Raw genomic sequence first — 27,336 nt, 5'->3', positions numbered from 1 at the left:
GTCTTCTGCCCTCCTGCAGCCGCTGGCTGGATCGGAGAGACCCATCGCCCCCAACCCTACTCCCAGGGATCTCCTTGGGATGGAGCGCTGATGCTTGACCCCAGTCCCAACCCCTCTGGTCTGCCTGAGTAGAGGGAGGTGAGCAGCCCTGTCTCCTTCAGCCGGGCTGGCCGGCCTCGGTCTGCACGCCGGGCGTGCAGCAGCGCTGAGTTCGGAGCGCGCTTCCCCGCTGCAAAATTCATGACGGCGTGTCTGGGGCTGCCCTGACTAGATTCCCTAAGCAGGTGTGATGCAGCCTTGCAGCTGCGAGGTTCGTTACTCCACCTCCGCGCTGCCGGCGCGGCCAGTCCGGCTCACCGCCTCTGGCTGCTCCGGCGATGAGCTCCATTATTTTTTCTCACGTCACAGAGTCCAGGAGTGCAGAGTGCGCCCGTAACTTGCTCTTCTCGTGCTTAAGTGGTGGAACTGAGATGTTTGCAGTCATTTCAGGACAGGAAGAACATTTCTCTTTGATTGCTTTTTAATCACAGTAATAACAGTAATCAAGGCACTGAGTGAAATTGATGCGAAAGAGCTGAGCTCTGTTCTCTGATAACTCCCGTGTGGGGTAAACAAGGAGGATTTACTGGCTTCTCAAGTGTATTTGTAGTATCCTTGCTCTTCAGGAATGACTGTTGGCAATGTCTGGGGGAAAACAGCTGGTATCTAGTACCTGGAAGGAGAAATATTCCAGGCATCCACTGGAAAGCTGCCTGCCTTAGTGTATCTAGGGTAAATGGATAAACCTTGCCTGCCTCTGTTCTTATCCCCACAGATTTACATGCACAATTGCTCTTTTAAGCATTCGTCAGGGCTACCTCTATGCATGTCTGGCCTTGAATCCACATCTTTAGCAGCCCACAAGGGATTTATACTCTCCCTCAGAGGCAAGAGAAACCGTGATACAGGCAAGAAATCCGAACCATGCAGAAGTAGAGGTCTGTGTCCCTAGCGGGGTTCAAGTGGGTGAAGGGTCCCAATGGAGCTGGGAAAAGGGGTTTTCCTAACCCCTTACTCATATAAAGAATATTTTGAAGAGACCCAACCTCACTGAGACTCTTTCAAGCATATAAACACCAAAGACAGAGAAACACCTTGTCCGCAGGGTTTTTGGTCAGACATGGAGCTTTCTCCTTTATTTCTGCAGTATGTGTTGCACACGTGAAGGGCCTCGTTTACATCAGCGCAGTCGTGTCCTGTCTGAGGAGGTGGAATTCCTCTTGCTTTGCTGATCAAGACAAACACGATAAAAACAGTTCATGCACGATACACCTCGAAGCCGCACTGCTGGTTCCCCGGGACCACAAGGTAGAGCAGGACCAGAGCTGTGCCCCATCCCACGCTCCTCCGGTGGGGCAAAGGGGAAGGGGGAGACCGGTGGGACTGGAGGCGGGGGCACAGTGTCCTCCCAGGCTAACAGAAAATGGGAGCAGCTCTGCCCCTGTCCCCGGAGTGTGCCAGTGTGAAAAGCCACGTGTGCGAGGTCTGAGTGAGGCTTTTGAAGCGAGGAGAGCAAGGGGAGCGAACGGGCTGGGGGGCTGCAGAGGTGGCGCAGGGCAGAGCCGGTGGGGAGGGGGCGATGGGAGGACGGGGGGACATCGGCTTCCTCGGGCCGGGCATCTGTGTGCTGGGCGAGGGGCAGTGCAGAGCCCGGCTGACAGCGAGCAGGGCTGCTTTAGGGCAGGAAAGAATGGGGGTGGATTTTAATATCTGAGTTTTGCAGGAGGAGGTGTCATGCCCACATCCTGGAGAACAGAAGGAAGGTAGTGGAAGCTTTTACTGGAGCATAAGGGACCCAAGTGATTACTGGACACCCGCTCGGGGGCAAAACAAACAGTGAGATTGGGGGCGGTTTATTTTATCCTTTCACACACATACTCAAACCCTTCAGTGTATTTCCTAGCAACTCTATCCCTGTTTCCCTTTCTTCACGTCCTTCCATACCATGCTATCCCGTTCTCCTCTGGTCATTAAGGAAAAAATATGTTATAAAATAAGTGCCATTTCAAGTATTCTGGAGCAACCAACTTTCAGCCTCAGAAGTTTTGTCTGAGATGTCAGATTAAAAAGCAGAAAATATCTTTGCATGGAGATTAGCAAGAAAGTAATTTTCAGGGAGCGCTAGGCATGACCTCTCTCAGCAAGGTGTTGCAAGCATTTGGGGGTAGGGAAGGTGGGGGGAAGCCATTCAAAAAACTGCTTGAACAGAAAACAACATGAAAAGTAGCTGTCAGGTCTTGGTTCTCTGTTCTGCAGCTGCTTATCACCATCTGAGAGCTCTGATCCTGCAATGGGCCATCTGCTCCCATTGACTGGCCTGGGAAGGTTTTTGCATAGCATGGAACTAACCTCTTGGCTTTGTCCAAGGGGAAGGAAAATAATCTCAGTGAGATCATAGAAAGGTTAACCAGCCCTGGCTGGTTTGCAAGCTGGGTGCTGACCTGATTTGTCTATCCAGGGGACAAATAAAAAAATACCATCCTGAGCAAAAAGCTATGGTACTAATTCCCATTGCAGGAAAAAAAACACCCGAGCCACAATATATAAGTCAGTTTTGGTTCAGGGCAATTTAAAAAACACCACAAAACAAAAAAGCACCCAGTACCTATGGCATCTAATCGATCTAATATTAGTAGGATGGATTTTATTTCTTAAGTCGAAAAGGTGGCTGGAGGGGTACTTTAATGGGATAAGGAGCCTGTCTGCCCTCCCCCAGTTGCTGGCCTTGGGCTGAGGCAGCTCTGAAAAGGTCCTGCTGGCTGGATTTTTGGAGCCGAGCTGACTGAGGCCCCGAGGAAGCGTGCTGGTGTGGGATGGGGGCGCCAGCAGCGCTGCACCTGGTCCCCGTGGGAGCTGCGTGTCCCCATCCGAGGCAGGGCTGGGGCAAGGGAAGAGCTTTAGCCCGTCGCTGCTCCCAGAGGCTGGGGCCCCTCGATTCCAGAAAGACCTTTGGGCCCCTCAAATTGGGACCTTCACCAGGATTTAACAGCTATGGTCATTTAAACACACTCAGGACAGGGGGGCAACTGGTATAGCAGAGTCGGGGGGTGCTACCCAAGCATGCATGCTTCCCAGGAGGAGCAGAGCAGCTCGCTCTGCAGAAGCAAAGGGCATTGACAGAGAGGGAATAAGGAGGTGACAGCAGAGGATGGGGTTACGTTGTTAAGGCCTGCAGAGCTTTCAAGGTGATTTGGATAAAGTCCTTGCTTCCTCTAGTAAAGGCATTTCCCTTCTGCACCTTCCCTCTCCCTGGCAGAGATTAGAGCGGTAAGGTTAATATAGTAGCAGGTACATCCATGAAAATCCGCAGCTGAGTCTTCACTCCAAGTGCTGCCAGCTCTTCCCTAAATCTTCAGGAATCAAGGTGCCTCGTTGGAAGTGGCTCCATTGCCTTTGTTGACGTAAAAGGGGCGGTAATGTGACTGCAATGGAGAATTTGGGGCATGTGAGTTTGGCCTACCTTCTCTTTCTGACCGCCTATACTTCACCCTCCTAGGCAGCCCAACCGTACATATCTTAACATATCCCTATCTTAACACCTTCAGTCTTCTTGCAGAGCAACACCACCTCATTTCACCTCACTGGAGGTGCTGAAGCGATCAAATGCAAATGGTGTTGCTTTTTGATTTACACACATGCTTCGCACGGACTTTCATCCCTGAGCCAAATGAGTCTGTGCATCATCTAAAATCTCAGACTATGACTCACGATTTGATGAGAGGTTTCTGGGAGGAGAGGAATGTCACCTTTATTTTTATGCTTCTGCCAGTGCCTTTTAGTTGCTCACTAACCTGAGGACTCATGGGAGTTTTCACACTTAAAGCCATGCACAGTTATGCAAGTGATCAACTAACTTGCATGGTATTTATTTGTGCTCTCTGGCTGGCAAGCCCAAACTCTTGCGTATGGAAATTCTCACACAGCAGTGCACTGTTTATTTGCACCTCCACATGTGGCAGGGCCCAATACTAAATGCTTGTGTAAACAGAAGTGTAAGCGGAGAGACGGGGGCAGAGCCTAAAGGAGTTGCTGTTTTCTGTCTCTCCAGCTCTGTTTACTGCAGTCCCTAATTGCATCTCTTCTCATCAGGACCCACCCCTGGAATTTCATTCTTATCTGCACCAGTACAAATAAGCAATATGTGGCAAAGTTGTGTCGTGCAGCCTAGTGTTGGCTTGGGATGACTGCAAAACACAAAAGCCATTTTACTGACTGTGATTGCTGGTTGCGCTGTTCAAGGCAAAATCTTTAGCCTGGATGAGAACTATGCTTACACCAATGAAGCAGTCAGCCAAGGCAATCCGGAACAACTGTGGTTTTGTAATGTCTGATCTGTCTTAGGTTTGATCCACTGCCCAGATCTCACTTGCAGAAGGTGGGAGAGACCTCACAGCAACATGCTGGTACAGTTTTGTGCAGGGCAGGGGTTAATATCAGGCATGATGTGATGCTGGAAGCACAAGGGGAGTGAACCCAACCCATCTTGCTACTCGGTGCTGACTCCCAGTACCTCCTGCTCAGTGTTCCCTGTTGTTGAAATTCTTTTCATTTTATGGCTTTAATTTCCAGTATAATTAAGAGATGGAAGAGAGTGGATTCATTTTATAGAACTCCCTGAGGATTAAAAAGACATTCCTGCTTAAACAGTGTAGTCCTTTGTGAAAATTCATATTTACAGAGCTTTTAGAAGGTGTATTACTTAAGTACATATTTAAGACTATTGTAAAAGCTAGATTATTGGCCCAATCGACCATAAAAGCTCCTGCAGAGCTACTGCAGTCCAGAGCGTGTATTTCTATTTGGAGGTTTTCAACGCTTATATTTATCAATTGAATCGTTAGGTTCAGGGCTATCTGGTGAATATAGGCTATAAAAATAAAATAGCCGCTATGAGTGTATGCATGAGAGAGAAAGGGAAGCTGGAAAAGACTGGCGACTTCACGTGGGAGAAGTTACCCAGGCTTTCCCTATGGGGATTAAGGAAAGCATGAGTTGTGTTCCTGGAGCGCGGCACGCTGACTGTCGTGCGGTGGGGTGCCTGCTGCTCACAGCACACAGCCACCCGTGCCCGGTGCCAACAGAGACCTCCCTTCCCTGACCAGACTTCCCCAGTATAACATCGCCCTGAGGGAGGATAGGTTGGTACCTAAAATCACTGGAAGAGTCTCTGTCTGGGCACAAGCATGATGAGATAGATGATCTTCTAGAAAGGCAGTGATCAAACACAAGACAGAAGATATTGCAAAACTTTTCTGTTCCTAGGAGCACGTTCAGGGACTCAAGGCTGGATTTTCTGAAAGTGATGCAGTCTACCAAGGAACATCCCTTTCACTGGCATCCATCTCTTGGTTGCGCCTTGAAAATTTAGCAGAGACATTCCGCTGCAGTCCTTAGGCAGCCACTTTCTAACTGTTGTGTATTTCCTCTGTTTTCTTCCTTCAGCCTGGGAATGCTCTCAATTCGTGACCCTCTCCTTCTAACAAGTCTGGTTTCCAGGGAACAGTAAATAATCTTTCTCAAATGTATAATCAGAATTCAAAAAAATAGATTTTTATCTGCAGAGATGGGGCAAAAACTTGACAATCTTAATTCAGATCATGCAAGATCTTAATGCAGCACAGTGTGAATGCATGTTAAGAAAAATAAATTAACTTAGTGTTTCTGTGGTTATGCATTAACTTTTTATCAACCTTGTATATTTAAGATTACAAGACCTAAAATAATCACTGTCCTCTGCCCCCTATAATGCACTGTTACCTGTTTTGTGCCAACAGTGCAAAATGAGGGACTTACAGACGTTCTAGTGATTTCTGATTGTCTTCTGACTCCTCATCTTTGATACTTCATCTGCCCACTGTAGGATGTAATTAGCAGGGTGCTCTTATATGTTTGTCTTTAGTGTCATTTACACAATCTATACTTTCTAGATGTCACAGACTACTTAGACTGTATGATATCCCCACAGGGAGGAAAAGTACTACAGATACTGGCATGCGTGCTATAGTATTTATATAGCTTCTAGAAGCCTGGATCAAATTTTAGATCAGGGCAAAATCTTTCAAAATATCAGTTTGAAGTACTGATTATTCCTACAGCCCAGAACTGCGGAGGAGAGGGGCTAACCTGCATCCCTCTGTGGATGCAGTTAACCACAGAAAAAATAATACAAGCTGTTGACTTGAAGCTTTTACTTTCCCGTCTCCAAAGAACCCAAGCCCTGGTTTCTGAAGTCTCAGGTAGCCCTAGAACAGATAGCTCTCTTGCTGAAGCTGCGCACAAGCTTTCACACCAAGGGTATATTTCTTACCAATACAGACTGCTTAGAGGATTTCCATGTCTGTGGCGTCACCTTTGTAGACTGATGTCTCACTATTGAAGGGTAAGCTGTGACAACATAAAACAGCCTGTTATAGATCAGTCCCTGCCGCCATCCCCGTCTCCCCTTGCGAGCGTCAAGATGAGTAGCAGGACTGGAAGTGCCACATAATTAGTATTGCATTGCTTAACATCGAAATGCAGCCGTTTCTGGGGTGGGACACAGCAGCCGTCAGACAGATGCCTATTCCACCACCCAATCAGTTAGGAAAAGGGAATAAAGAAGATCTGTCTAATTAAAATGTATGAGGAATGCAGAGAGGTGGAATGCAATCAATCCAATTAAATTTAGGCCAAGTCCCGAACTAAGCATTCTGACTCCAGCAAAGAACACTATAGTCTGTTTAATTAGTGCAAAGAGCTGAGGCCTGGGTTTCGTGTCAGAAAATTAATGACAATACCCCTGGCAGCCTGATAAGCCCTAACCCCCTTCTACCATGCCAGCTCCTTTCTGACTCAAAAAATCATACCAGCCCTGCTGAATTACAACCAGTTTCAGTGCTTATCAGGCAACGGCCTTTCCCCACCACCTCCCATTCACAAATTAATCAGACTTGACTCTGCTTGGCAGGTGCTGATGCTCTTGGATTCCACCTCTGGTGCCCTTGAACTAGTGGGTAGTGAAAAGAGGATTATGAGACAGTGAATGGGGGAATCTGGTTCAGATGAAGGAGGACAGGCAGCTACTGCACATTATTTTTAAAGGTTGTGCTCAGTGGCTATTATTCTTTCAGGACGATAGCTGTTTTAAAACACTGATGAAGCTGGAAAGGTAAATTGTTATGAACATAATTTCATAGTGTCTTTCCCTGGTCCCTACTCCTCTAAAATCATCTAAAATTCTCATCTCTACCCATTGCAAACAAAATTTTAAACCCCTTCAACTATTCGCTAGGTATAACTTTTTAATACTCTAACAAATTCTTGTTGCTTGGTTCAGCTGAGTAAGTTGCTCATGTAAACAAATGCATGTATCAAAGAGATTGACAGTCAGGGCAGGAGATATGGGCCAGGTGTAGGACTGCTCCAGGCCTTCTCTGGGGGAGCAAGAACAGGATTAAATGTCTTATCACCTAAAAAAGGGGCAGAAGGAAGGGGGAAAAAACTAAATGCCTAGTACCGGTCTTAGTGAAGAGGCTCCCGTCAGACTGTTTGCTGAAGTCACCAGGCGGATTCTGTCCAACCGAGGAGAACTGAAAAGGCAGCTTAGTACCATTGCCTACTGGAAGATAGAAGAGGTTGTGTTATTCCATGGTGTTGCATGCCGCAGTGGAGAAGCTTAAGCATTTCAAAACACATGCTGTAAAACTGCGTTCAACCAGCTTGGGGGAAAACAGGAACTAATAGCTTTGTCCCTTTGCTCTTAGTAAGAAAAGGCAGATGAGAGCAGTCAATTGTGGGGTCGCGATGCACACAGTGTGCGAGTGCAAAGAGATCCCAGTGCTCCAGGCAGGCAAGCAAGAGCCTTTCTCTTGAGAGACTCAGAGTGCAGGTGTGACTGAAGAGCAGCAGCTTCCCCGGAGGTAAACTGCATCTCCAGAGACCGGAGTAATGAGGCAAAACTACATAACTGCCCAAGCTCCCTTGCCTCCAAGGAGCTGAGGCTTTATTCAAAGCCCATTGAAATTAAAGCAAGGCTTCCCCTCCTGGCCTCCTTGGGGTCAGGCCCTGGCTGCCAGAATGAGTCTGAGAGCAGAGATGATGAGAAGGAGACGGCCCTGCCTGTGGCATGAAAAACAGGAATGACTTAGGTGTGGCCGTGAGTCACCAGTGCTCCCCAAGGTAGAGTGGCCATGGGTGCTTGTAGGCTGCCTCTGAATGAAAGGAAAGGCAGGACCCTCTGAGCACGAATGAAGCAAAGTAAGAAAACAGAGATGAGAAAAGGGAAAGTGGGGATCCGGGAAGAAAAGGCATGACTCGCTGCTGCTGGTTCTCAGTGCGCTAGCTCAAAGCACACCCTCCCCGTTGTGCTGGATGCTGTCCAGGCAGTGGGCAGGCGCTTTGAGAACTTATGAGCTGAGTAAAAGGTGTATGTGTGATGGAGAAGGGCAGCCTTGTGCTTCTGAGACTGGCTGAGGGCATTTGGAGTCTGCTCCTGGTTCTGCCACAACCTCCACAGATTGCCTTGGATGGCGTTGGCACTCCCATCGATTTGCAGCTGGCTAGGTATCTCAGGATCTTTACAAACTGGCACCTAACTTTCCCATCTTCTCCTTTCACTGTTGGACAGTGAGGACCAGGGATGCCTTTCCCTCCTATCTCCTGGAGCAGTGAGACCCTGGGTTTGGGTGTATGCAGACGGTGCCGATAAGCCAGCTAAGAAGATGGCTCTGTGAGATAGTGATTGAGAGGTGACAAGACAGCTGAGGAGGGAAGCAGAAAAGGTTGGTTAGCTAGCTAGAAAGCCGTGGCACGGGGGGTTAGATCCTTTCAAACTGAAGTCGGAATTACCCGTACCAAGTGTTTCCTCAGTTGCTTGGAAGGAGGAAAATTCCCATGATCGTGGGTTGAAACTGGCTGTAAAACAAGAGCATCCAGTTCAGCAGTTGGCTCCTGATGAGCTGGCTCAAAGGCCTGTGTCTGGCATTGCTCTATGAAACAGTCCCCACCAATTTGGAAGCAGCCTCAAACCAGAAATCTGAGGCCAGGGAGTAGAGGAGAGCCTGGTCTTTTTTCTCTGGGTTCTAGGGAATGGTGAATAGACTTCTCATTTAGAGAACAAAGATCTCTCACAGCCACAGAGCTGGTTTTAGCTGCATTAAATTGCTAACTCAGGCTTGTCTACTCAACATTACTATTCTGCAAAGAGACCTGCAGGCAGAGGCTTGGATTTAGAGCTCAAGAGACACAAGCAGAGGAACGTTTCTTGCTCAGGCACACATTGCCTCAGCCACTGGGACAGGCACATGCTCCAGGGTTTCACTAGAACATCATGCTGTGATGCAGCCTAGTGCTGGTGTACCCCTCTGTGAGACACTGGACTCCCACAAGAGCAAAAAAGAGATGAATACTTCGAGCTGTTATGCTGCCATCCTGTGGACTGCTTTCCTGTTTCAGCAGTGTTTCTATTTCAGTAGTTATCTTCCTCTCTCTGTGTGCTGAGTCCCTTCTGCTCCTCATTCAAAGACTTCCAAAGGCACAAGATGATCTTTCCAACCTTCTCCTGGCTTTGGCCAAACCGTTTGCAACATCAGGAGAAGAAAGCTCGGTGGAAGAGGACAGAAAGGAGTGTCGAGCAGTTGAACAGATTGTTCCTCTATCTTTTAGGCAGCACTTGAAACCTTTTATGTTTCCCCTCTGCCTCATTATGTCATCCCTGCAGGCAGATGCTCTGTGATGCTGTCTTTAATGACAAGCACAGTGAAAGTCTCCTTGAATTTAAGCAGGGCTTAAAAACCTATAGGTTCGGCTCAAATCCAAGCAGTTTCTTAGTACAGGCCACTGCAATTAGTGCAGAGCACTAATTTGGGTAGCATTCCTCAATGCAGCAAGCTGACTTGCTGCTGTGGCCTCTGGCAGAATTTGCAGTGATCCAACCTAGCGAGAAAAAGGGTGCGTTATGAAACATCATGAGATATTCAAGTATTCTGTGCACATGATGCAATGCAAAGGGTGGTACTCTCTTTTTACCTCCCATTTTATGGAATTCCTTAGAAAAGATGCAATTGGAGGCCGTGCTGGACTTCTACATGACACACAGATAGAGCATAGAAAGCTCTAGAGAGTTAAATAATTATAGTTATATTGCAGAGCTGCCAGCAAGCTACCGGCCCTTCAGGGGAGTGCCACTGCTAATTGCTGGCGTATCCCTTCACCTCCCACCGTCTGGCTTTGCAGAACAGCAGCTGTAAACACCTGGCAAATCCAGGCAGGGCCTTGCTCTCTAGGGACCAGAGGAAATTTGGTTACTTATTTTGTGCCAGCCTTTCTGTTCTTCTGTTTCTACAGGCATTGCCCTGCCTAGGCTTTATGCAGTCTCTGCTTCTACCTCTGGAGATCCTGACACTAATTTAGAAATAGACAACTGCGATTTATGTGATGAAAACACTCGTTCATTCCAAAGACTTATATCTTGTAGTGTTCATGTAACAATAGGGACATAAGCAAATCACCAGAGCTCTTATTGTCAGTGTTAGAGCTCAGAAAGGAATCCCAGGCTTCTGCTTTTTTTAGGACACATTCCTCACTTCTTCTGTCCTTTCACTGCAGTGAAAAACTATGTTTTCTGGTGAAAATAAAACCCTAATGCAGAGCAAGTCTAGTGCACCTTTCACACTTGACAGCACAGTGGGGTGAGCTTCTGGTGGAGAATAACGCTTACTTCAACCCGGTAACACATGCTAAACCTCCCCGATATTCACGAACTACACTCCTCAAAGAGTTCAGTTGCTCCAGCTCCTCTCCATGGAGATGAGAACATTTGCTGCCTTGTTTGAGATGAAAAGGCAAAAACTTCTCAAAGCTTTGTAAGCTGGAGAGAAGAGTGGGAATAAACAAATGCAGAGGGACATATCTTGTCTGGGGAACAGCAGGAAATACAAGGGAAAGGAAATTTTGGGACAAATCCTTCATGGAGTTCTTTTCCAACGCTGTGTTTGGAGGAAACCTGACCACCATTAGGGTACCATACCTTTGGGAGACAGGAACATGGAAAATCTCTTCAAGTTGTCGGGCTGGTTCCACTCATAGTTGTTCATCATGTACCGATGGTCACCTGGAGAAGCAGAACAGGGTGTGAGCTGAAGGAGGCAGTTCGGTGGCCTTGGGAAAGGACAGGAGGAGTGGGAAGGGGATAGCAGACTGGAATTGCTTCCTCGAGTGCTGCGGGAGAGGTGGTTCTGCCCTTTGAAAACAAGTTCCTCTATTTTTGTAATTCCGTGTGACTTTCTGGCTGGGAGGTAAAGCAGTGCCGTAGCTGCCCAGAGGTTCAGCCTGGGATAGAAGAGGAAGGTGCACTATCTCCTAAAAATCCATAGGGAAACTTGAGGGTTGAGGCGTTTTCCTACCAAAATGCTGCTGTGTGGCTAAAAATGTATCCCACTTCAAAAGTGGTGGTTTGGGTTTGGCTTCTTTTATGTGTTTAACCTGTGCACGGAGCTGCCTTTCAATGAGCAGATCTTGAACTGCGGGTATGACAAAGCTCAAGAAAGTGTTGGGAGGGCTCAATGAGTTGGTTTCTTCAGTTTTTAAAGAAGGACGCTAAACCCGAGTTGCAAAGAGCTCTAGCTTCCTGGGTTTCTGGACAAGGGCATTTGGTTCAGGCTTGATGCAAAGTGAAGCGAAACCTCCTCTTTTGCCTGGGTTTCGTTTTCTGACACTGATCCACAGGAAATGATGTTCTACCAGTACAGTTGCTTATAAAAATACCTTCTTTTAAGCTCAAGTATTATATAAATCTATTGTTTTCTGCAAGGAGGTAATTTGGTTCCCGTGTTTAAATAGTTCAATTATTTGATTCTTAAGTCAGTGAACAAACTTTTATGTTTTTTCTCTAATTTATTTCTGTGTTATTTAAACTCCCTGGATGCTCTCTGATTATTTGCCTCCTTGCCACGCTACTAAGTAGGTACCTGTTATGACAACTAAAAGAAAGTGGATTCCCTTTGGAGTCTGCTATTAAGCAGGTTTTATTCCATTAATGTAATATTTCTTCCTGGGATGTTTTTTACACTAGAAGATCAAGCTGGTTGAAAATGAATTTGTTGCAATGACTCAGGGGGAGTCTGAGTTAATTAAATCCATTAAGTAATTGTGGAGTTATTTCCTTGCAGTCACTAGATGCAGAGTGCTGTCCTCTTTCATGTGTAACTGTGATCTGAAAAACGGAGGGCTCTGAAGTTTCTGAGACTCACCTTAAATAGCATTTCCCAACTGAGTGGATACCACTGTTGTTCTCGTTAGGCAGACTCCAAGCTGTGTCCATTAAATCCCCAGTAAAGTTTCTGAAAGCGCACGGGTTTCTGGCAGTAGTTAATTGTTGCCCTGCTCAGAAATGTTTTGGCACTTGATTCCCATGGATTTCAAGTACCACCGAGGACTTCTGGCTTCAGTAATGTGGAGGGCACCCTAATTAAAAGTGATCAAGTGATCGAGAAGTAGTCAGTCTTTATCCAGTGCTACTGAAAATATGGATACTCTTGTTGAGTTGTACAAATGGCCAAGTAAAATGTATTTGCTTCAGGACTGGCAAAAAATGGCTCAGCATTCCTAAGCGATGGTAACTTGAATGCAAAGTGCTTTTATGCTACTCATCTAGTTTTCTGAAGTGTTGTGAGTAGTCAGGCATCCAAAATCCCTCAAGTGAGTACCATAAATTTGAATGAAATAACAGTGATCTCGCAGATTTGCAGCAGAGTTCTTCAGCTGCTTGTGTTGTGTGAACTGGATGTGAGTTTATTCCTGCATCTTTAGATTCACACGTCCTTCTGGACAGCAGGATGCAGTTTATCCTTGTGTTACCTGTCTAGCTGCTTTACCTTTATTGTCTGGTATTGTTCTGGTATCTGGGGTTCCACAGTTAGTAATAGATTATATCCTTATAGCAGCCTGGTGAGATAACGTTTAATTCAGATCCCTATTATTCTTAGTGCAAGAGGTCATTTCTTGGGATTAAGTAACTTGATGAGAGTTACAAAGGCTGTTTGTGGGAGAGCTGGGAATTGAACCTCACCTGTGGAGTCCCATTCTAGTGCCCTGCCTTCCTAATCTTATGTGTGAGCTTGATGCAAGATGAGTCCTTTCTGCAGAACTAATTGGGAGACACAGAAAGTACTTACATCTAAGTTCTAAAACTTAGAAGATTCCTTGCACTGCTGCAATAATGACTTTGACCTCTCCGTTCACGTAGGAAGGGCCAGCCATCCTTAAACATCACTGAAGCATGGGGATCATTCGGCATTGCGTGCTCCATGAACACGCTGGCTCAGGGCACTCAGGACACAAAGCTCTCCCTAGTGGAACATGCAGACAAGTGCGATCAGAGAGAGCTATGCCGGTTCAAGTCATAGCTTAACCCGAACACCAAAATGGGGACCTTTTTACTTGGAAAATCTGTTATTAGACTTTCAGTGACAGCTGCTTGCAGGGTACTTCATGTTCCAGCCAGGCAAGCAGTGGCTGAAACAGGCTGTTGTAAAATGGTATGTCATAGCAGCACAACAAGAGTGCTAACCGAGCTGTACAAGTAGGCTAATGACAGGTTTTCAAAATTGCCATGCTGGGGTGGCTACATTCACATTTCTGGCGCTGCCTTCTCGATTTAGCTCGTGAGCCGCTGAGTTGCCCTAATATATGTGTGCAGTCTTCCCCTTAGAAACTGTCATGCCGAGCTTGCAGGGGCTTGTTGGGCCTGGCACAAGGCAGGGTGTCCCTGCTGGCCTCGTGCAGGAGGGAAGGGTCACCGTTCTTGGTCCCCAAGAGAAGTGTTGCTCTGAAGTCCCATGTAGGAGGTGGTTGAACTGATTAAACGCTGTGAAGCTGCGACGCAAACCAGCACTCAGGGAAGCTGGGCTAGTTTGGACCCATGGGTCCCGCACTCACAAGATTCTTTAAATCCCTGGCAGCTGAACTGGCTCCATCCCCACACAGGTCTGGTAGAATAACTCTGATATTCCAGAATGAATTCCAGCTACAGGTAGTGTTTCTCCCACTTCCCTATGGTCCTTGCTTGATTTCTCCTCTGTGAGAGCACACTCATCACACTTTATCTCCTGTGACTCTGAGCTATGCTTTGCACAGAGAGGGAGGGAAAGGGCAGATCTCATATACTCTACCATTCTCCATGTGGTTCCTCTCGATGAAGTTGCGGCCGAGGTCTGCCTTGCAGATCTTTTCCACGTGCCGCATGCAGACGTTTAGGAGGTCATCTCTGAGGAGTCCCATGGATGGGCTCATGCTCTCCCCTTCAAGCAGCACACTGTATGTTGGGAGAGATGGAGGGGGGACGTAATTCCGCATCAGAGCCCCAAATTCCTGCCAAAGAGAAGGGAGGAGAGGTTACTGCGGAACGTGGGAGACAGAGGCCAGATCCTAGGGAACTGGCTAATGTTAGGCTCCAAGTAGTATGAAGTGCAAAGGAGAACAGTGAAGATGGAGGGGGCAGACAAATGTTCTGCCTGTGAGCTGTAGCCATCTACAGAAAAAACAGGCATTGGCATGCCCAAGTTCATTCCTCACCCAGCAGAACAGAGGCTGCTTCAAATGTCAGGGTCAGTTCCTGTCACACGTGTGCATTGAACTGGAGAAGATGAACGCATTTACACCAACGTGGGATTTGTCTTTGGGACAAATCCTGCCCTCGTGGGAAAAGAGGAAAGGCAAACGAGATCTCAGTTACCTGCAGGAAGAGCACGGAGTCACTGATCTGATGGATCTGCTCCCTGTTCTCCTTGTCTTCCCGCAGCAGCTTTGCCCTCTCTTCCAGCTCATCCACAATTTCTTTCACATTCTCCGATGCAATCTTCTCCCTCTGGTCCAGGGCAGCCTTCACTTCATCCCTCTGCCTCTCCAGGTCACGGATCAGCTCTTTGAAATGCTGATCCACGGTGGCTTTCTCATTGGTGGTGTAGTTCTGTGCAGGGAAGGGGCAGAGAGAGGAGGTAGCAGGAAAGACGCAGGAGAAATAAAACATTAAACTTCTCAGGGAGTCACTTGCTAATAGGTGAATACAGAGGGGGGTACATCGAAGCATTCTCAACATTTAGACTATGACTATGGAGACTCTCTAGGTACGTAAGTCTTAGCACCAGAAAAGTTGTGCAAAGAGAGTTAATACTTGTTATTGCAATAATTGTGTGTGTGTAGTCTACAGGTTTTTTTCCTCATCATAAGAGCTGAAACACTTTTTACAAACCTAGACCTCTAGGTCCCTCTGAAATATTTCTCAGAAGGACTATGGATGTAACTATATTCAGAGTTGAAATTTCTAGGTCAGATTTCCAATAATTATAATAATAATAGTAATAATAATAAAGCAGACGAAAAGCAGAACTGGCAAGCCAATGTGTGTGTACCACATAAAAGGGAGAAAAATGGCTTTGCCTATTAATATTATGCAAATTTTCTGGGGTGTCTCCAAATAGTGTTTTCACTGATTTATTCAGTTAGGGTATAAATGAAAAAAAATAACACTATATTCTGACCCGTAGTGTGGTGAAAGAATTATAAAGGAGCCCTACGTCAGTATGCAAATAAGCTGTTCCATCACAAACAAGATGTTTGTTGGTGTGACTGCATCTGTTCCTGGTGCCTTATCTTTGTTTGGGCAACCCAGAGCCCTTCTGGAGTTTGATTTTGTGTGTGGTCTAGCAGTGAAAAAGCAAAAAAGCAGCACACCTTTGTTTCTGAATCAGCCTAGCTACTGGTGGCTGAAGAACTGAACTGTAAGGGGCCCAAAGCAGGGAGGTGCCTTGGATCATTTTGTAACAGGGCTGTGCTGCCTCTTCTTGATCTCCTGCAGGCTGTGTTGCAATATGACTTCAGTAGGAGTTGTTGTTTCCAAGATTTGGCATGAGTGAGTTTTGGAGAGTGATGAGATAGACCAAGTGAGGGAATTGAATGAGTAAGAGCCAGATATGTCAGGGGAATGGAGGAAAGGAGGAGAGGGATGTGAGAGAGTGGAAGAGAGTGACAAGCACAGGGGAAACAGAGAAGTGAACTTAAAAGAATCACAGAATCACAGAATGTCAGGGATTGGAAGGGACCTCGAAAGATCATCCAGTCCAATCCCCCTGCCAGGGCAGGAACACCCAGGTGAGGTTACACAGGAAGGCGTCCAGGCGGGTTTTGAATGTCTGCAGAGAAGGAGACTCCACAACCCCCCTGGGCAGCCTGTTCCAGTGTCCGTCACCCTCACTGAGAAGAAGTTTCTTCTCAAATTTAAGTGGAACCTCTTGTGTTCCAGCTTGAACCCATTACCCCTTGTCTTACTGTTGGTTGTCACCGAGAAGAGCCTGGCTCCATCCTCGTGACACCCACCCTGTATATATTTATAAAGAATATCCCATACGCACCTTGATACGGTCCCTCTCCTTCTGCCACTTATCTATTTCATCTTCCACCTCGATGATCTTCAGCTGCAGTTGCTCTTTCTGCAGTGAAAGCTCAGCCTGTGAGAAGAGAGGGATCTCATGAGCCGGGGCGGGGGGCGGCCTTGCTTCACAGCGGCGCTGTGCGGCCACTTCTGCGTTTGGCCCTGAACAGTGGTAGCTGGAGGTACGGGTTCCTGGCACGGCTTGCAGCGGAGGTCGTGTGCTGACCCTGGACAAGAGCCCAGAGCTGCTGGCTGGGTCAAGAGATTCGCCTCCCTCAGCAAAGACAGAAGCACCCACCTACTAGACTACCGTCACGGTGCCGCTTTTAATCGCATTAGAGTCATTAGCTGGAGGGGGAAGAGGCCGGTTTCAAAATTCAGCTGTGTATGCAGTTAAAGGCCCATCCCAGGGTGTGTCTCTGCAGCAATAACAGTTTTCATGTAATTACGGAATGACGTTTGACGAGTGTTGCAACAAGAGGACGATGCCTCCGGCGGGAATTCTGTTTAGACAGGATTGTGGATTAATTTGCTCTGAATTGAGAGCTTTCATGTTATGATGAAGCAGGAGAATGGTTGGAAAAAAATAAAAAACACAAGAGGAGGAGGGGGGAGGTGTAGTCAGCCATGCTTGGCTTAGATCAGCAACTTCCCTGGGATTCATTTCCATTTCGTCTTGCACCGGCTTCCCAGAGAAGCTCAGACCGGGCAGTTGCAGTTGCATGCGAGACAGTCTATAGGCCTGGAGCCAGTGGAGGGCTGGGCTGGTGTAACGCGCCCGTTGGTGTAACGCGCCGGTTGGTGTGCACGCCGGCTGGTGTAACGCGCCGGTTGGTGTAACGCGCCCGTTGGTGTAACGCACCGGTTGGTGTGCACGCCGGTTGGTGTAACGCACCGGTTGGTGTGCACGCCGGTTGGTGTAACGCACCGGTTGGTGTGCACGCCGGTTGGTGTAACGCACCGGTTGGTGTGCACGCCGGCTGGTGTAACGCACCGGTTGGTGTAACGCGCCGGTTGGTGTAACGCGCCGGTTGGTGTGCACGCCGGCTAGTGTAACGCGCCGGCTGGTGTAACGCGCCGGTTGGTGTAACGCGCCGGTTGGTGTGCACGCCGGTTGGTGTAACGCGCTGGTTGGTGTGCACGCCGTCTGGTGTAACGCGCCGGCTGGTGTAACGCGCCGGTTGGTGTAACGCGCCGGTTGGTGTAACGCGCCGGCTGGTGTAACGCGCCGGTTGGTGTAACGCGCCGGTTGGTGTAACGCGCCGGGTTGGTGTAACGCGCTGGTTGGTGTAACGCGCCGGCTGGTGTAACGCGCCGGGTTGGTGTAACGCGCCGGGTTGGTGTAACGCGCCGGGTTGGTGTAACGCGCCGGGTTGGTGTAACGCGCCGGGTTGGTGTAACGTGCCGGTTGGTGTAACGCGCCGGGTTGGTGTAACGCGCCGGGTTGGTGTAACGCGCCATGTCTCCGCATCACACCGGGACCCGGCTACTCAGTAACGCCTTGCGCCGTTAACTCTGGGCAGCCCCTCCCTCGGTTGCTCATATTCACCATGTCCCTGCCCAACTGATCATGACAAAGCCTCTGTATATGCATTTCAAGGTCTTTCTGTGTTGCATGTGTTTACAGGTTGGTCACAGCACAACTATAACTACAGGCAATCTGGCTGTGAGACGCTTATCCCCAGAGCTGTTTAGGAATTACGCAGTTGGCAGAAATCACCTGTGTTTCACAACTGACCTATGTAATGTTAAAAAAGTCCTGAAAACACGCTGTTCATGTGGGTCCCTTGGCGAATGGTTGTGTTACCCAAAAGCACTTAAAGTTAGGCCAACAGTTAGAGGCAGGGCAGATGAAGAATGGATAAACCTGCTCCCACAGCAGCTAACAGAGGGAGGTCTCCCCGCTGCAAAAACACAAGGTGTAGTTCCCACTGCTTTACCACAAATCCAAGTATATAATACAACATGAAAACCTTGGTCTTGTCTTGTGATCATAGTTGACCTTGGGAGTGGGATTTTAAAAGTTTTCAATTACCCACTCCAGGAGTAGAAAACAGCATCACACCATGAAGAGCAGGCAACAAACCGTCAACCAGCTCAGACCAAGGAAATCAGCCCATTGGGGCTCTTGTCTTGGTGCCAGTTACTGTAGTGTCTGAACACTCTCTTGAGCTGGAATCAAGCACAGCTGCATCTGAGAGCCATTGAGTCTAGCTGTTCCAATTTAGAAAATCTCTATATGTAGAGGGGGAAAAAAATGATAGTTATTTTATTGCCTTATAAAACAGAAGAAAGGGGGAACAAAAAAGGCAAGTGTACTTGAAGGTATCTCAATGCCAGAAGAGCTGCATCCTCACATTGTCATTGTAATTGTCCTTGTTTGTTGAGAGTTAGGAGAGCGCTTGCCCTCTCAATATTATCCATATACTCTGGCAGCCCTCAATGCAGTCATGAGCTCATATTCCACAGGGGTTCAGACTAGACATCGAAGGGTTTTGCGGTACAGGATCATCAGGGAACCACAGGGGTATCAAGATGAGAAAATTCACTCTATTACTGATCTAGAGAGTAAAGGCATGAGCTCGATCCTATAGTTTTCACATTTTCAAGACAGTGAATTGGAGGAACACATGCTTTTTTCTGTTCTCATGTGCAATGTGAGATGTCCTCTGCATCAAGACACAAAATACACAACCATCTCAATGAGATAAAAGCAGTTTAGATCCAGATATCCATTGCACTGCAGTAACCAATGTGAGGAATTACACTGTAATGCAAGTTGTTTCCTTAAGCCACTGAGCTACATCCAGATGGCATTAATCATTAACAAAGTAAAAAGCACATCTCCTGAGCAATGGGAGGTCTTGTTTCCCTCCTCATCCTTAAACATCAGGACATTCTTATGACCAGAATGTGCGTGAAATCATACAGAGAGGGACTGGAGGGATTTTTTTGAGAAGAGCAGACCTTTTGCAGCCACATAGCCAAACCCACATACAAGGGATTTGAAAAGAAAGGTAACAGGAAAAAAATTCAGGTGATAGCCCAAAGGTGGTGATAACAATATTATACTTCTATAGCACTTTTTAATTAAGATGAGTCTCAAAGGAATTTTGCAAACTATTACTTGCTCAAAAGTGATAGCTAACACTTAACAGCTTGTTGCAGTTATAATATCCCTTCACTCAGAAAGGTAGTTTGGGTGCCTCTGGCATGGGCTGAAACAACTATTTAAGAGCAAACCAACACTACAGTTTAGACTGGGAATTATGATTTGCAAATGGAAATTACAGAGACAGTTCCAATAGCCAGAATGTAAATACAAATGTCATCCAGGTTTGGCTTGTGTTACAACGCTTATACTGAGGGCAAAAGGAAACACTAGTACAGACACTAGCAAAGGCAAGGGAAGCGAAGGGAGGTGTTTCATTGCGTGATAGTACAAACATTGAAACTAGTCTTGCCATAGAAAAAAAAGTTTAAAAGAGGTCAAGGGAGAGTATGGAATAGTACAAGAACTGGTGGCATGGGCACAAGGAGGCAGATTTGGTAGGGATGCTCTGGAGATGGAACACAACATAAGGGGTTCAGCAAAGGTGATTTCATGATGGTTTTGAGGCCCTGTTCCGTACGAGGCTGGCTGGGAGATTGCTTAAGCTGTCCATATATATGCTGTGTTACATTTACAGTAGGGTGGTTGCAGGTACTAGGGACAGTCAACTTCTCAGCTTCGTTCCCTATGAAGAAACTTCTAGCTTTCTTCATATTTCTCAGATTTTCCAGGATCAACAACCCCTGATCCCCTTATGTGATGGATCCACCCGGGACAAATCCATTCGGTGAGACTTGGGGTTCAGAAGGTCCTAGTGAAAGGTAATATAGCAGCTCCACCCATTGTGGGAGAAGTCCCTACAGTGCAGAAATAACAACAGTGAAGATGATCTAGGAAATACAGGTTTAGACTATTCAGTTTGACTATAGCAGGTTGAAAAATGCTGGCACTGAAAGTGTTGGAGCTAAGAGAGAATCCTCTACTGGAGTCCAAGTTAATTAGGGCAGTCAAGAGGCCGAAGTGAAAGTTCCAAGTGTACACTTAAATATCCAGCACTAAACCCAGCCCTTGTGCTGTAAAGGACCTTGAGATGTGAGATTATGAGTCTTGCATCATGATGCAACTCGTTTTTGCAAAGCAGCAATACAAGCATCATCATGTCTTAATGCTCTGGGAACGCAGTCCCTGGATGAGGGAACACCCCTGTGTCACCAGCCTGGGAGAGCTATGCTAATTATCAGACAGCAACAGCCAAATGCAATAATGAAGCTAGAGAATAAGTGTTTAAACTAGTTATCCCAGTACAGGGCTTGTATTGGAAATGACATGGCTGAGAAATCAGCAAATTCTTTGAGACATTATTTCTGCTGGGTTTGCCTTTACATTTTTCTTTCTAAGCTTTTGTTAAGCAGAGGTGGGTGCCAGTGGGCTACAGCCTCTGGAGACTCTGCCAGCAAAAATGCCACTAGTCACTGCATTAGTGGGGGCTAGAAAAGGCTCTCTGCTTTGCACAGTTTGAAGAGAATTCCTTATCTGCAAACTAGAGGGTTTTCCTTGAGTTCTGTCCTCACTGTAGAGGCATTAATGCAGAATGCAGGCAAACCTACTCTAAATCACAATTCGTAGCAGGTCAGCTTCCGCAGCCTTCCAGCTAGGAAGAACGTCCTGCAGGTAACCACACCATGTCTGTGGAAAGAGCATCCATTTTAAGCTGCATCCGCAGAGCAACCACAATTAGTGTAGATAAGGTCTCACAGCCACATCTAGTGGGACAGGCCAAAAATCCTTCCACTGGCACATTGATACACTCCTGTTTGCTCTCTATTCAGACAACGAAGGCAATACAGAGAGTGTTCAGACGGAAAACCCCCTGGATGCATCTCTGTGGATGGTTGACTTCAAAGCCCAGTTCAGACTCTGTGTAGTCTCCCCTTTTAAAAGTTGCTTTGTTGAATCGAGGAACACCCAGCTCTGGTTTCTGCACAGCAGTTCTCTGCTGCCTCTTTAAACCTGCTGTACAATGTGAACTTTTCTTTAAAGGCGAAGAATTAAAGAAAAAAAATGAAAGTGCTTTTCGCTAGAACTGACTTGACATGCTGAGTACTAAGGCTGGTGCTGGCTAGTAACACCAGGTTATTTACAGCTCTGTGACTGGCAGGCATGTGTGAAGTGTCTCGTTTTGAGAATAGGCCTGTAAAACAGGTTTTGAATGAAGGATCCCCTTTCAAAATGAAGGATGCTGTCTGAAAGGGGGGCTCTGGTTCTGCTGATAAATCAAGCTGGCCAGAGGGTTTTATTGGAGTGTACAAGTTGCTATTGACAGTTCGCCCTTTCCAGCTGTGTGAGGTTATTACGCAGCCTCTCAGACTTTGTCTTGGTTGTTTCTTGTACTGATTCTGGTGGGGGTGTTACTTTTCTTTTAAATCTGTAGCAGGAAACTAATGCAACGTGGATCTGGGGAAGGCATTAAAGATTTGGTAGGTAAAATAAACAAATACTACTGGGTGGAAACTCAAAAAAGAAGTCTCTGTCTTCCCTGCCAAGTTGTCTGTCTGACCCTCTGCGCCTTCCCTCTTGTCTGATCAGCAGCACCCCAGGAAAAGAGGGGTGAATGACTCTCACCCCAGGCTGCTGAAAACTGGAAGATGCTGCAATGTTTTCCCTCTGTCTCACAGACAGGGAGACATCAGGCTTTCCACTGCCTGCATAAATGCTCTAACCAGTAGGTGTCTGCATACTGGCTTGTTTGCATTCCTCTTCTATTAAGGTGTACTGTCTCTGTCTGGATTGTGGAACGAGGGGAGTTGCCTAATTCTACAGAAGAATCTTAAACTGTACCTTGCTTTCCCAACAGTAGAGCACAGCATCTCTCTTTCCTACAGGCCTAGAGCAAAGACCAACTCAGGAAATAATGGATTTTGCAATATGAAAGGAACAGATGTACCTAAAACATGCAACAGTTTTGTGCCACCAACTTGCTGAGCACTCAGATTGATAGTTAGGCAGCATAGGACACCTTCCCCCCTGCCTCCTGCCCTCCCCAGTTTTACTGTAATCCTGTCCAGGTTTGGAGTTGCAGTACAGCCAGGGCCTAGGAAATTCTTGCAGATAAACCAATTGTTCCTTGACCACCAACACTAGGAGAAAGGGTCTGTCTGGATACAGCTGTATTCCGGTCACCCATCCAGTGGCATGGTAAGCAAATTTGGAGGTAGTAAAGCTACCCTGGAGCTGCATGGATGCCCAGCTGGGAAAGTGGGGCAGGGATGGGGTTGACCTGATGTGGGTTTTTTGCTTATTCTTTCCACAAAGGCCAGCAGCACCAGCCACACTTTGCCACTCTTCCAATTTGTGGTCATATTCCAGCTCAGCTGATTTGCAAGACTTGAAAAGAAGAGGTGGTGCACAGAAGGGACCTGGAAATGTTCATTCCTTTTTGTGGTTCTTGCCAAGGTTCCACCAGTGCTGAATAAATCAGGGCTAGGAATAAACATTTGTAAGCAATAGCTATTCTGTTAATTGTTTTTGTCTGAGTGAATACTTGCTCAAGTTACAACATGATCAAAACTTGTGAGGAGAAACCTGCACATGTGTATGATTCATACTGATAAAGCCCTAAATCCTTTAGGCTTAGCAGCAGGAGAAACAGCACAGGACAGTACAGGAACTAAAGCATGGAGCTAACAAGGGTGGCACAAGGACTTCGAGAAAGAAATCAAACATAATTTAAATCTTAGGTAAAGTCTTCTCTGACCAGCTATGGTTGCCTCTTTTAAAGCAAGGTGGTCTAGGTCCATCCAAGCACAGGAAGAAAGCTCTGGCCAGCTTTCGTTCTTCAGGGAGTGACTGTTAACCTCTTTTCAGCAGAAACAGCTAAGAGGAATCAGACAACAGCTAGACACAGCTTTATGAGAGTTAGGTATGTGCTATGTTCACAGCTGACATCAAAAACACAAGAACAAGCAATTATGAAACAAACAGCAGGCTAGCGAGTCCTGCAGGAGTTTCCTTAAGAAAGACTGTCTGAGACATGGAAGAAACCTTGTCCTGTTTCAGCAAGGCTGCATGTTGGAGGTGACATGGCAAGAAAAGACAAAAAAATTGCACAGGAAGACACAGATAAGCTCTAAATAAGATGCTCTTTCAGCCTCATGAGATAAATCTTTTTTGCATCTTAGAAAGAGTTAAATTGTTCTTTCAAGTTAAGGGTAACTGAAGAATTTCCAACAACAAGTACTTGTATTTTCCTTTTCATCACATCAGAGCGCTGGCTTGGGCTGTGCCTAAGTCTAGGATTTAGCAGATCTTAGTGCCCTTCCAGTTTCTGCCATGAACTGCCCGTGTCATTCTAGGCAAATTGGTTTACATTACCATTTCATGGGTCTCCTTTCTGTAATCTCTGCTTAGCTCAGAAGGTCTCTAGGCCTGGACATGCTCTTATTTATGGTGATGTGCAGCACCAAACATGGTGAGACCCTGATCTTGACTTAGAACTAGTGGAATAATGATACATCCACCCAGAAAGTAAACGGCATGAGACTTAAGCAAATAAAGGTGGAAGACTTTTCATTAGAGTGAGCACTGTTTTCACATACCGGCTTCATCTCCTTAGATGTCCATCTTCTGAACCTATTGTAGTAACACTTCAGGGGAAATTATAATTTTTGTGTTTGCACCAGGATTTTTTCTTCATTTAAGCTTCAAAAGACTCTTTTGATAGGTGGGGCTTGAAGTGTCAATTATATCCATAGCAGAAAAGAAAAACAGAAAGCCGTAATCTCACTCTAAGGAGCTGAGATGGCAATTTTCAATAGTAACCTAGCAGCCATGAGTAACCTGAGCAGCCACTGCTCTGACTACCTGTATTCTGGAGATCCTGAGCTTAAGCAGTGGCCCACCTTTCTGGCTGTGGGTAACACTACACAAACGCTGTCAAAACTTGAGGCAGTTTTTTTAAAACTTAGCATGTAGGGCTTTGATTGATCTTCTGCTGAAAGTCAGTGGTACAACCAGGGGTGGAAACCGGGTTCTCCACTCCCCCAGCCCAATCTGCTACCCAACACGCACTGTGCTGCTGTAACAAGCCATTAGGAAAACAACAATCCCATTGCAGCAGAGCCCAGGCAATATCGGTTCTCCACTAAATGCTTCACATCCACCACCCCTGCATTCCAGAATTACATTGCAGACATGACTTTAGGAGGGACTTGTAGGCTGGAGAGCAAAAACTGCGGTATAATATTGAGGTGCATTGGAAAGACCGATGGCAACACGCAAAAAAAAGGGCATTACCTCTTTTCCTGCTTTCTCGATCTCCACTGTCACTGTGCTGTGGTTCTTGTGCTCCTGGAACATGCAGAGGTAGCAGATGCACATCTGGTCTGTCTGACAGAACAGCTCCATGGTCTTCCCGTGCACAGGGCATTTTCTTGCTTCAAAGTCCCTGATGGGGTCCAGCAGCTGGTGGTCCCGGAAAGCTGCTCCCTCCAGATGGGGCTTGAGGTGCAGCTCACAGAAGGAAGCCTGGCACACCAAGCAGGACTTCACGGCTTTTTGCTTGTTATCGATGCAGGAATCGCACAGAACATCCTCGAGCTTCACCCTTGGCCGTGACCCAGCTGCTCTGTCGGGCTTGTTGAAGGTGGATCTTCTCAGGTCCCCTGTCTCTACCAGTGGGAGGGAAGTTTTCTTCAGGTCCCCCATTTGCCCCCCAGAGAACAACGACTTCCTCACTTCCCCTTCACCAGGCAGAAAGCTCTTTTTGGAATCCAAGGAAAAGAGGGGCTTCCTGAGATCGCCTTTCTCTACAAAGGAGAGGGGTGGTCTCCTCATGTCTCCTATCTGTCCACTGGAATATTGCATCTTCTTCGAATCCGCCGAATCCATGCTGAAGTAGGTTGATCTCTTCTCATCAGACGACTCCACAAACTGAATGATGGGCCTCTTCCAGTCGCTCCCAGAGAAGAGGGAGCTCTTCATCTGCCCTGTCTCCAAAGAGGCACCACCAGTGCTCTTCATAGCTTCCTTCTCACCTCCGCCAGGGCTTGCGGTCTTCTTCGTTTCTTCTTCCTTTTTGGGGGCAGGTGGACTCTTCACATCCTCTGGCTTCCCAGCAGTACCATTTGTCCTTGCCGCGCTCCCCGTTTCCATCGTCTAAACAGGACAAATGGGCTTCACTGCTCAGTCTTCTTGTCTCCCAACCCTCTATAAAGCGAGTATGTCTGCCTGGTCGTTGTCTCGGCAAGGAATGACGGTGGAATGCAGGAAGGTTTCTGCCCAAGTGACGCACCTGGAGCTCCTGCAAGGAGGAGGAGAACGCCTGGATTGTGCTGGGTAGATGCAGGGGAAAAGAAAGAAACAGACGTTACCAGGGATCAGAAGCTACAGCTGTGCAGTTAATTATACAAGGCAGTCCACACCCAGGAACATTCTTGTCTAACCAGGTTTGGGAGGAAGGGCTGTTTATATACATAGAAATGTGGTTTTTTTAAAGAAAAAAAAAAAATTCATTAAGATGTAGCAACCAGTTCGACCACTTGTTTCAAAAATAATTTTGCTCGTTGTTGCGAGAAGCTGAGGTTGCCTCCTTGCAGAGATGGGCAGGGTCGGAGAGACCAGGAGATGCTGAAGATGGGTTTGTTAACTGGGTCATACACATGCACAAAAATAATTATGGTTGTAATTAAAATGAATGCCTAGAACAAAGCATTCTTAAACTGGGTTCCCCCGAGGGCTTACTGTACTCAGTAAGACAGGGAGGGGAAATGTATGGATAATACCAGGGTTAAAAGACCCTACTATCTTTATTTTGATTTTGGCATTAGGTTTGTGCAAGGTCCATCCATCTAGACCTGGAAATAGCCCAACCATGTATCAGAAGAACACAGCTGACCTGTAGTAAAAATTGGCTAGTTTTATTTTTCCCACAGGCCATGCAATCTGCCCTAATGTGACTCGTAGAATAAAATTCTATTGCCTATTTCATTGCATGTTCTCACTGAAATAAGGGCTCAGGTGTGCCTTATGTAGCTCTTCCCATAAATGTCCACTGAACTGAGAGACATACCTGGAAAAGGAAATATTTTACAGCTAGATGGCCAAAATATTTCTTGCAAGAAAAAATAACTGAGGAGAGTTTTAAAAATAGATGTCTCCACTAGCTATATTCCTGGGAAATGTTCAAGTTGTTGGAATCACAGCTTTCAGAAGAAAAAGGCTCTTTGTAAGCACGGGTGTATTCCATCAACTTCATAAGAAGGATGTTGACCTTCCACTCATATCGGTTTAACATAGATTATGCTCTGAATTTCAGGGACATTCTTCTGAGATTAATGTGTCAGGTTGTAAATTAACCATGCCTAAGATTTGTGCTTAATTTAATTTTCACAGAATGCAATGATGGTGTTGCTGGAGAATGTGATTCTTAGCCTGTAATAATTTTGTTGGAAGTGTCCTAAGTAGTAAAGGAAATATCCAGGTCTGTGTTTTGCAGCTGGTTTTTAGGTGTGGAGAAAACAGAGGTGCAGCACTACAGCATACATTTTGGATCTGATGTGAGAATGAGATAGCCAGGCATTGCCTGTCTTACAGATATGGTTACTAAGGTCTCTATCTACTCAAAATAAGAGAAAAGGAAAGAGAAAATTTTTTTCTTTTCAACTGAAATGCAGCTGGGACCCCTGGCTCGTAGATCCAGCCCCTCTTACTGCCTATATGTTGTTAAGGCGCTCTATATATGAGAAATGGTTCAGTATACAGTATTTTTTTGGATAATAGTTGTTGGGAAAGACTGCGCCTTCTGCAGTCACTTCTAATGGCCAGGTTTTTTATTAATTAGGAC

The 27,336-nt window shown here is 46.6% G+C and overlaps 1 protein-coding gene across 6 annotated transcripts; it reads right to left on the bottom strand.

Annotated features, from left to right (window-relative positions):
- Positions 1-585: 585 nt before the first annotated feature.
- On the bottom strand, positions 586-25,845 carry TRIM29 (tripartite motif containing 29). Of its 6 annotated transcripts, none has more exons than XM_065652010.1 (9): positions 24,789-25,845; positions 16,425-16,520; positions 14,750-14,983; positions 14,187-14,385; positions 11,045-11,128; positions 8,872-8,931; positions 7,535-7,636; positions 6,347-6,423; positions 586-1,267 (listed from the first exon to the last, which is right to left on the bottom strand). In XM_065652010.1, the coding sequence occupies exons 1-9, from the start codon at positions 25,644-25,646 to the stop codon at positions 1,220-1,222; spliced, it is 1,758 nt and encodes a 585-aa protein (XP_065508082.1). In that variant the 5' UTR covers positions 25,647-25,845; the 3' UTR covers positions 586-1,219. The 6 variants fall into 6 exon arrangements, with proteins under 6 accessions (XP_065508082.1, XP_065508085.1, XP_065508080.1 ...); XM_065652008.1 differs by having other exon boundaries at positions 1,150-3,461; XM_065652009.1 differs by having other exon boundaries at positions 1,150-3,461; positions 7,535-7,633.
- Positions 25,846-27,336: the final 1,491 nt, after the last annotated feature.

This window comes from Caloenas nicobarica, chromosome 26 (assembly GCF_036013445.1).
Source record: "Caloenas nicobarica isolate bCalNic1 chromosome 26, bCalNic1.hap1, whole genome shotgun sequence".
NCBI classification, from domain to species: domain Eukaryota; kingdom Metazoa; phylum Chordata; class Aves; order Columbiformes; family Columbidae; genus Caloenas; species Caloenas nicobarica.
The sequence above is the reverse complement of the archived record's forward strand: the minus strand, read 5'-3'. Positions and strand labels throughout refer to the sequence as shown.

Coding starts and splice junctions, on each gene's coding strand:
- TRIM29 (XM_065652008.1), bottom strand. CDS start 25,646: ATGGAAACGGGGAGCGCGGCAAGGACAAATGGTACTGCTGGGAAGCCA. Junction 16,521..24,788: donor TCGAGAAAGCAGGAAAAGAG/GTAATGCCCTTT, acceptor CTCTTCTCACAG/GCTGAGCTTTCACTGCAGAA. Junction 3,462..6,346: donor CCTCTAAGCAGTCTGTATTG/GTAAGAAATATA, acceptor TCTCCATTGCAG/TCACATTACCGCCCCTTTTA.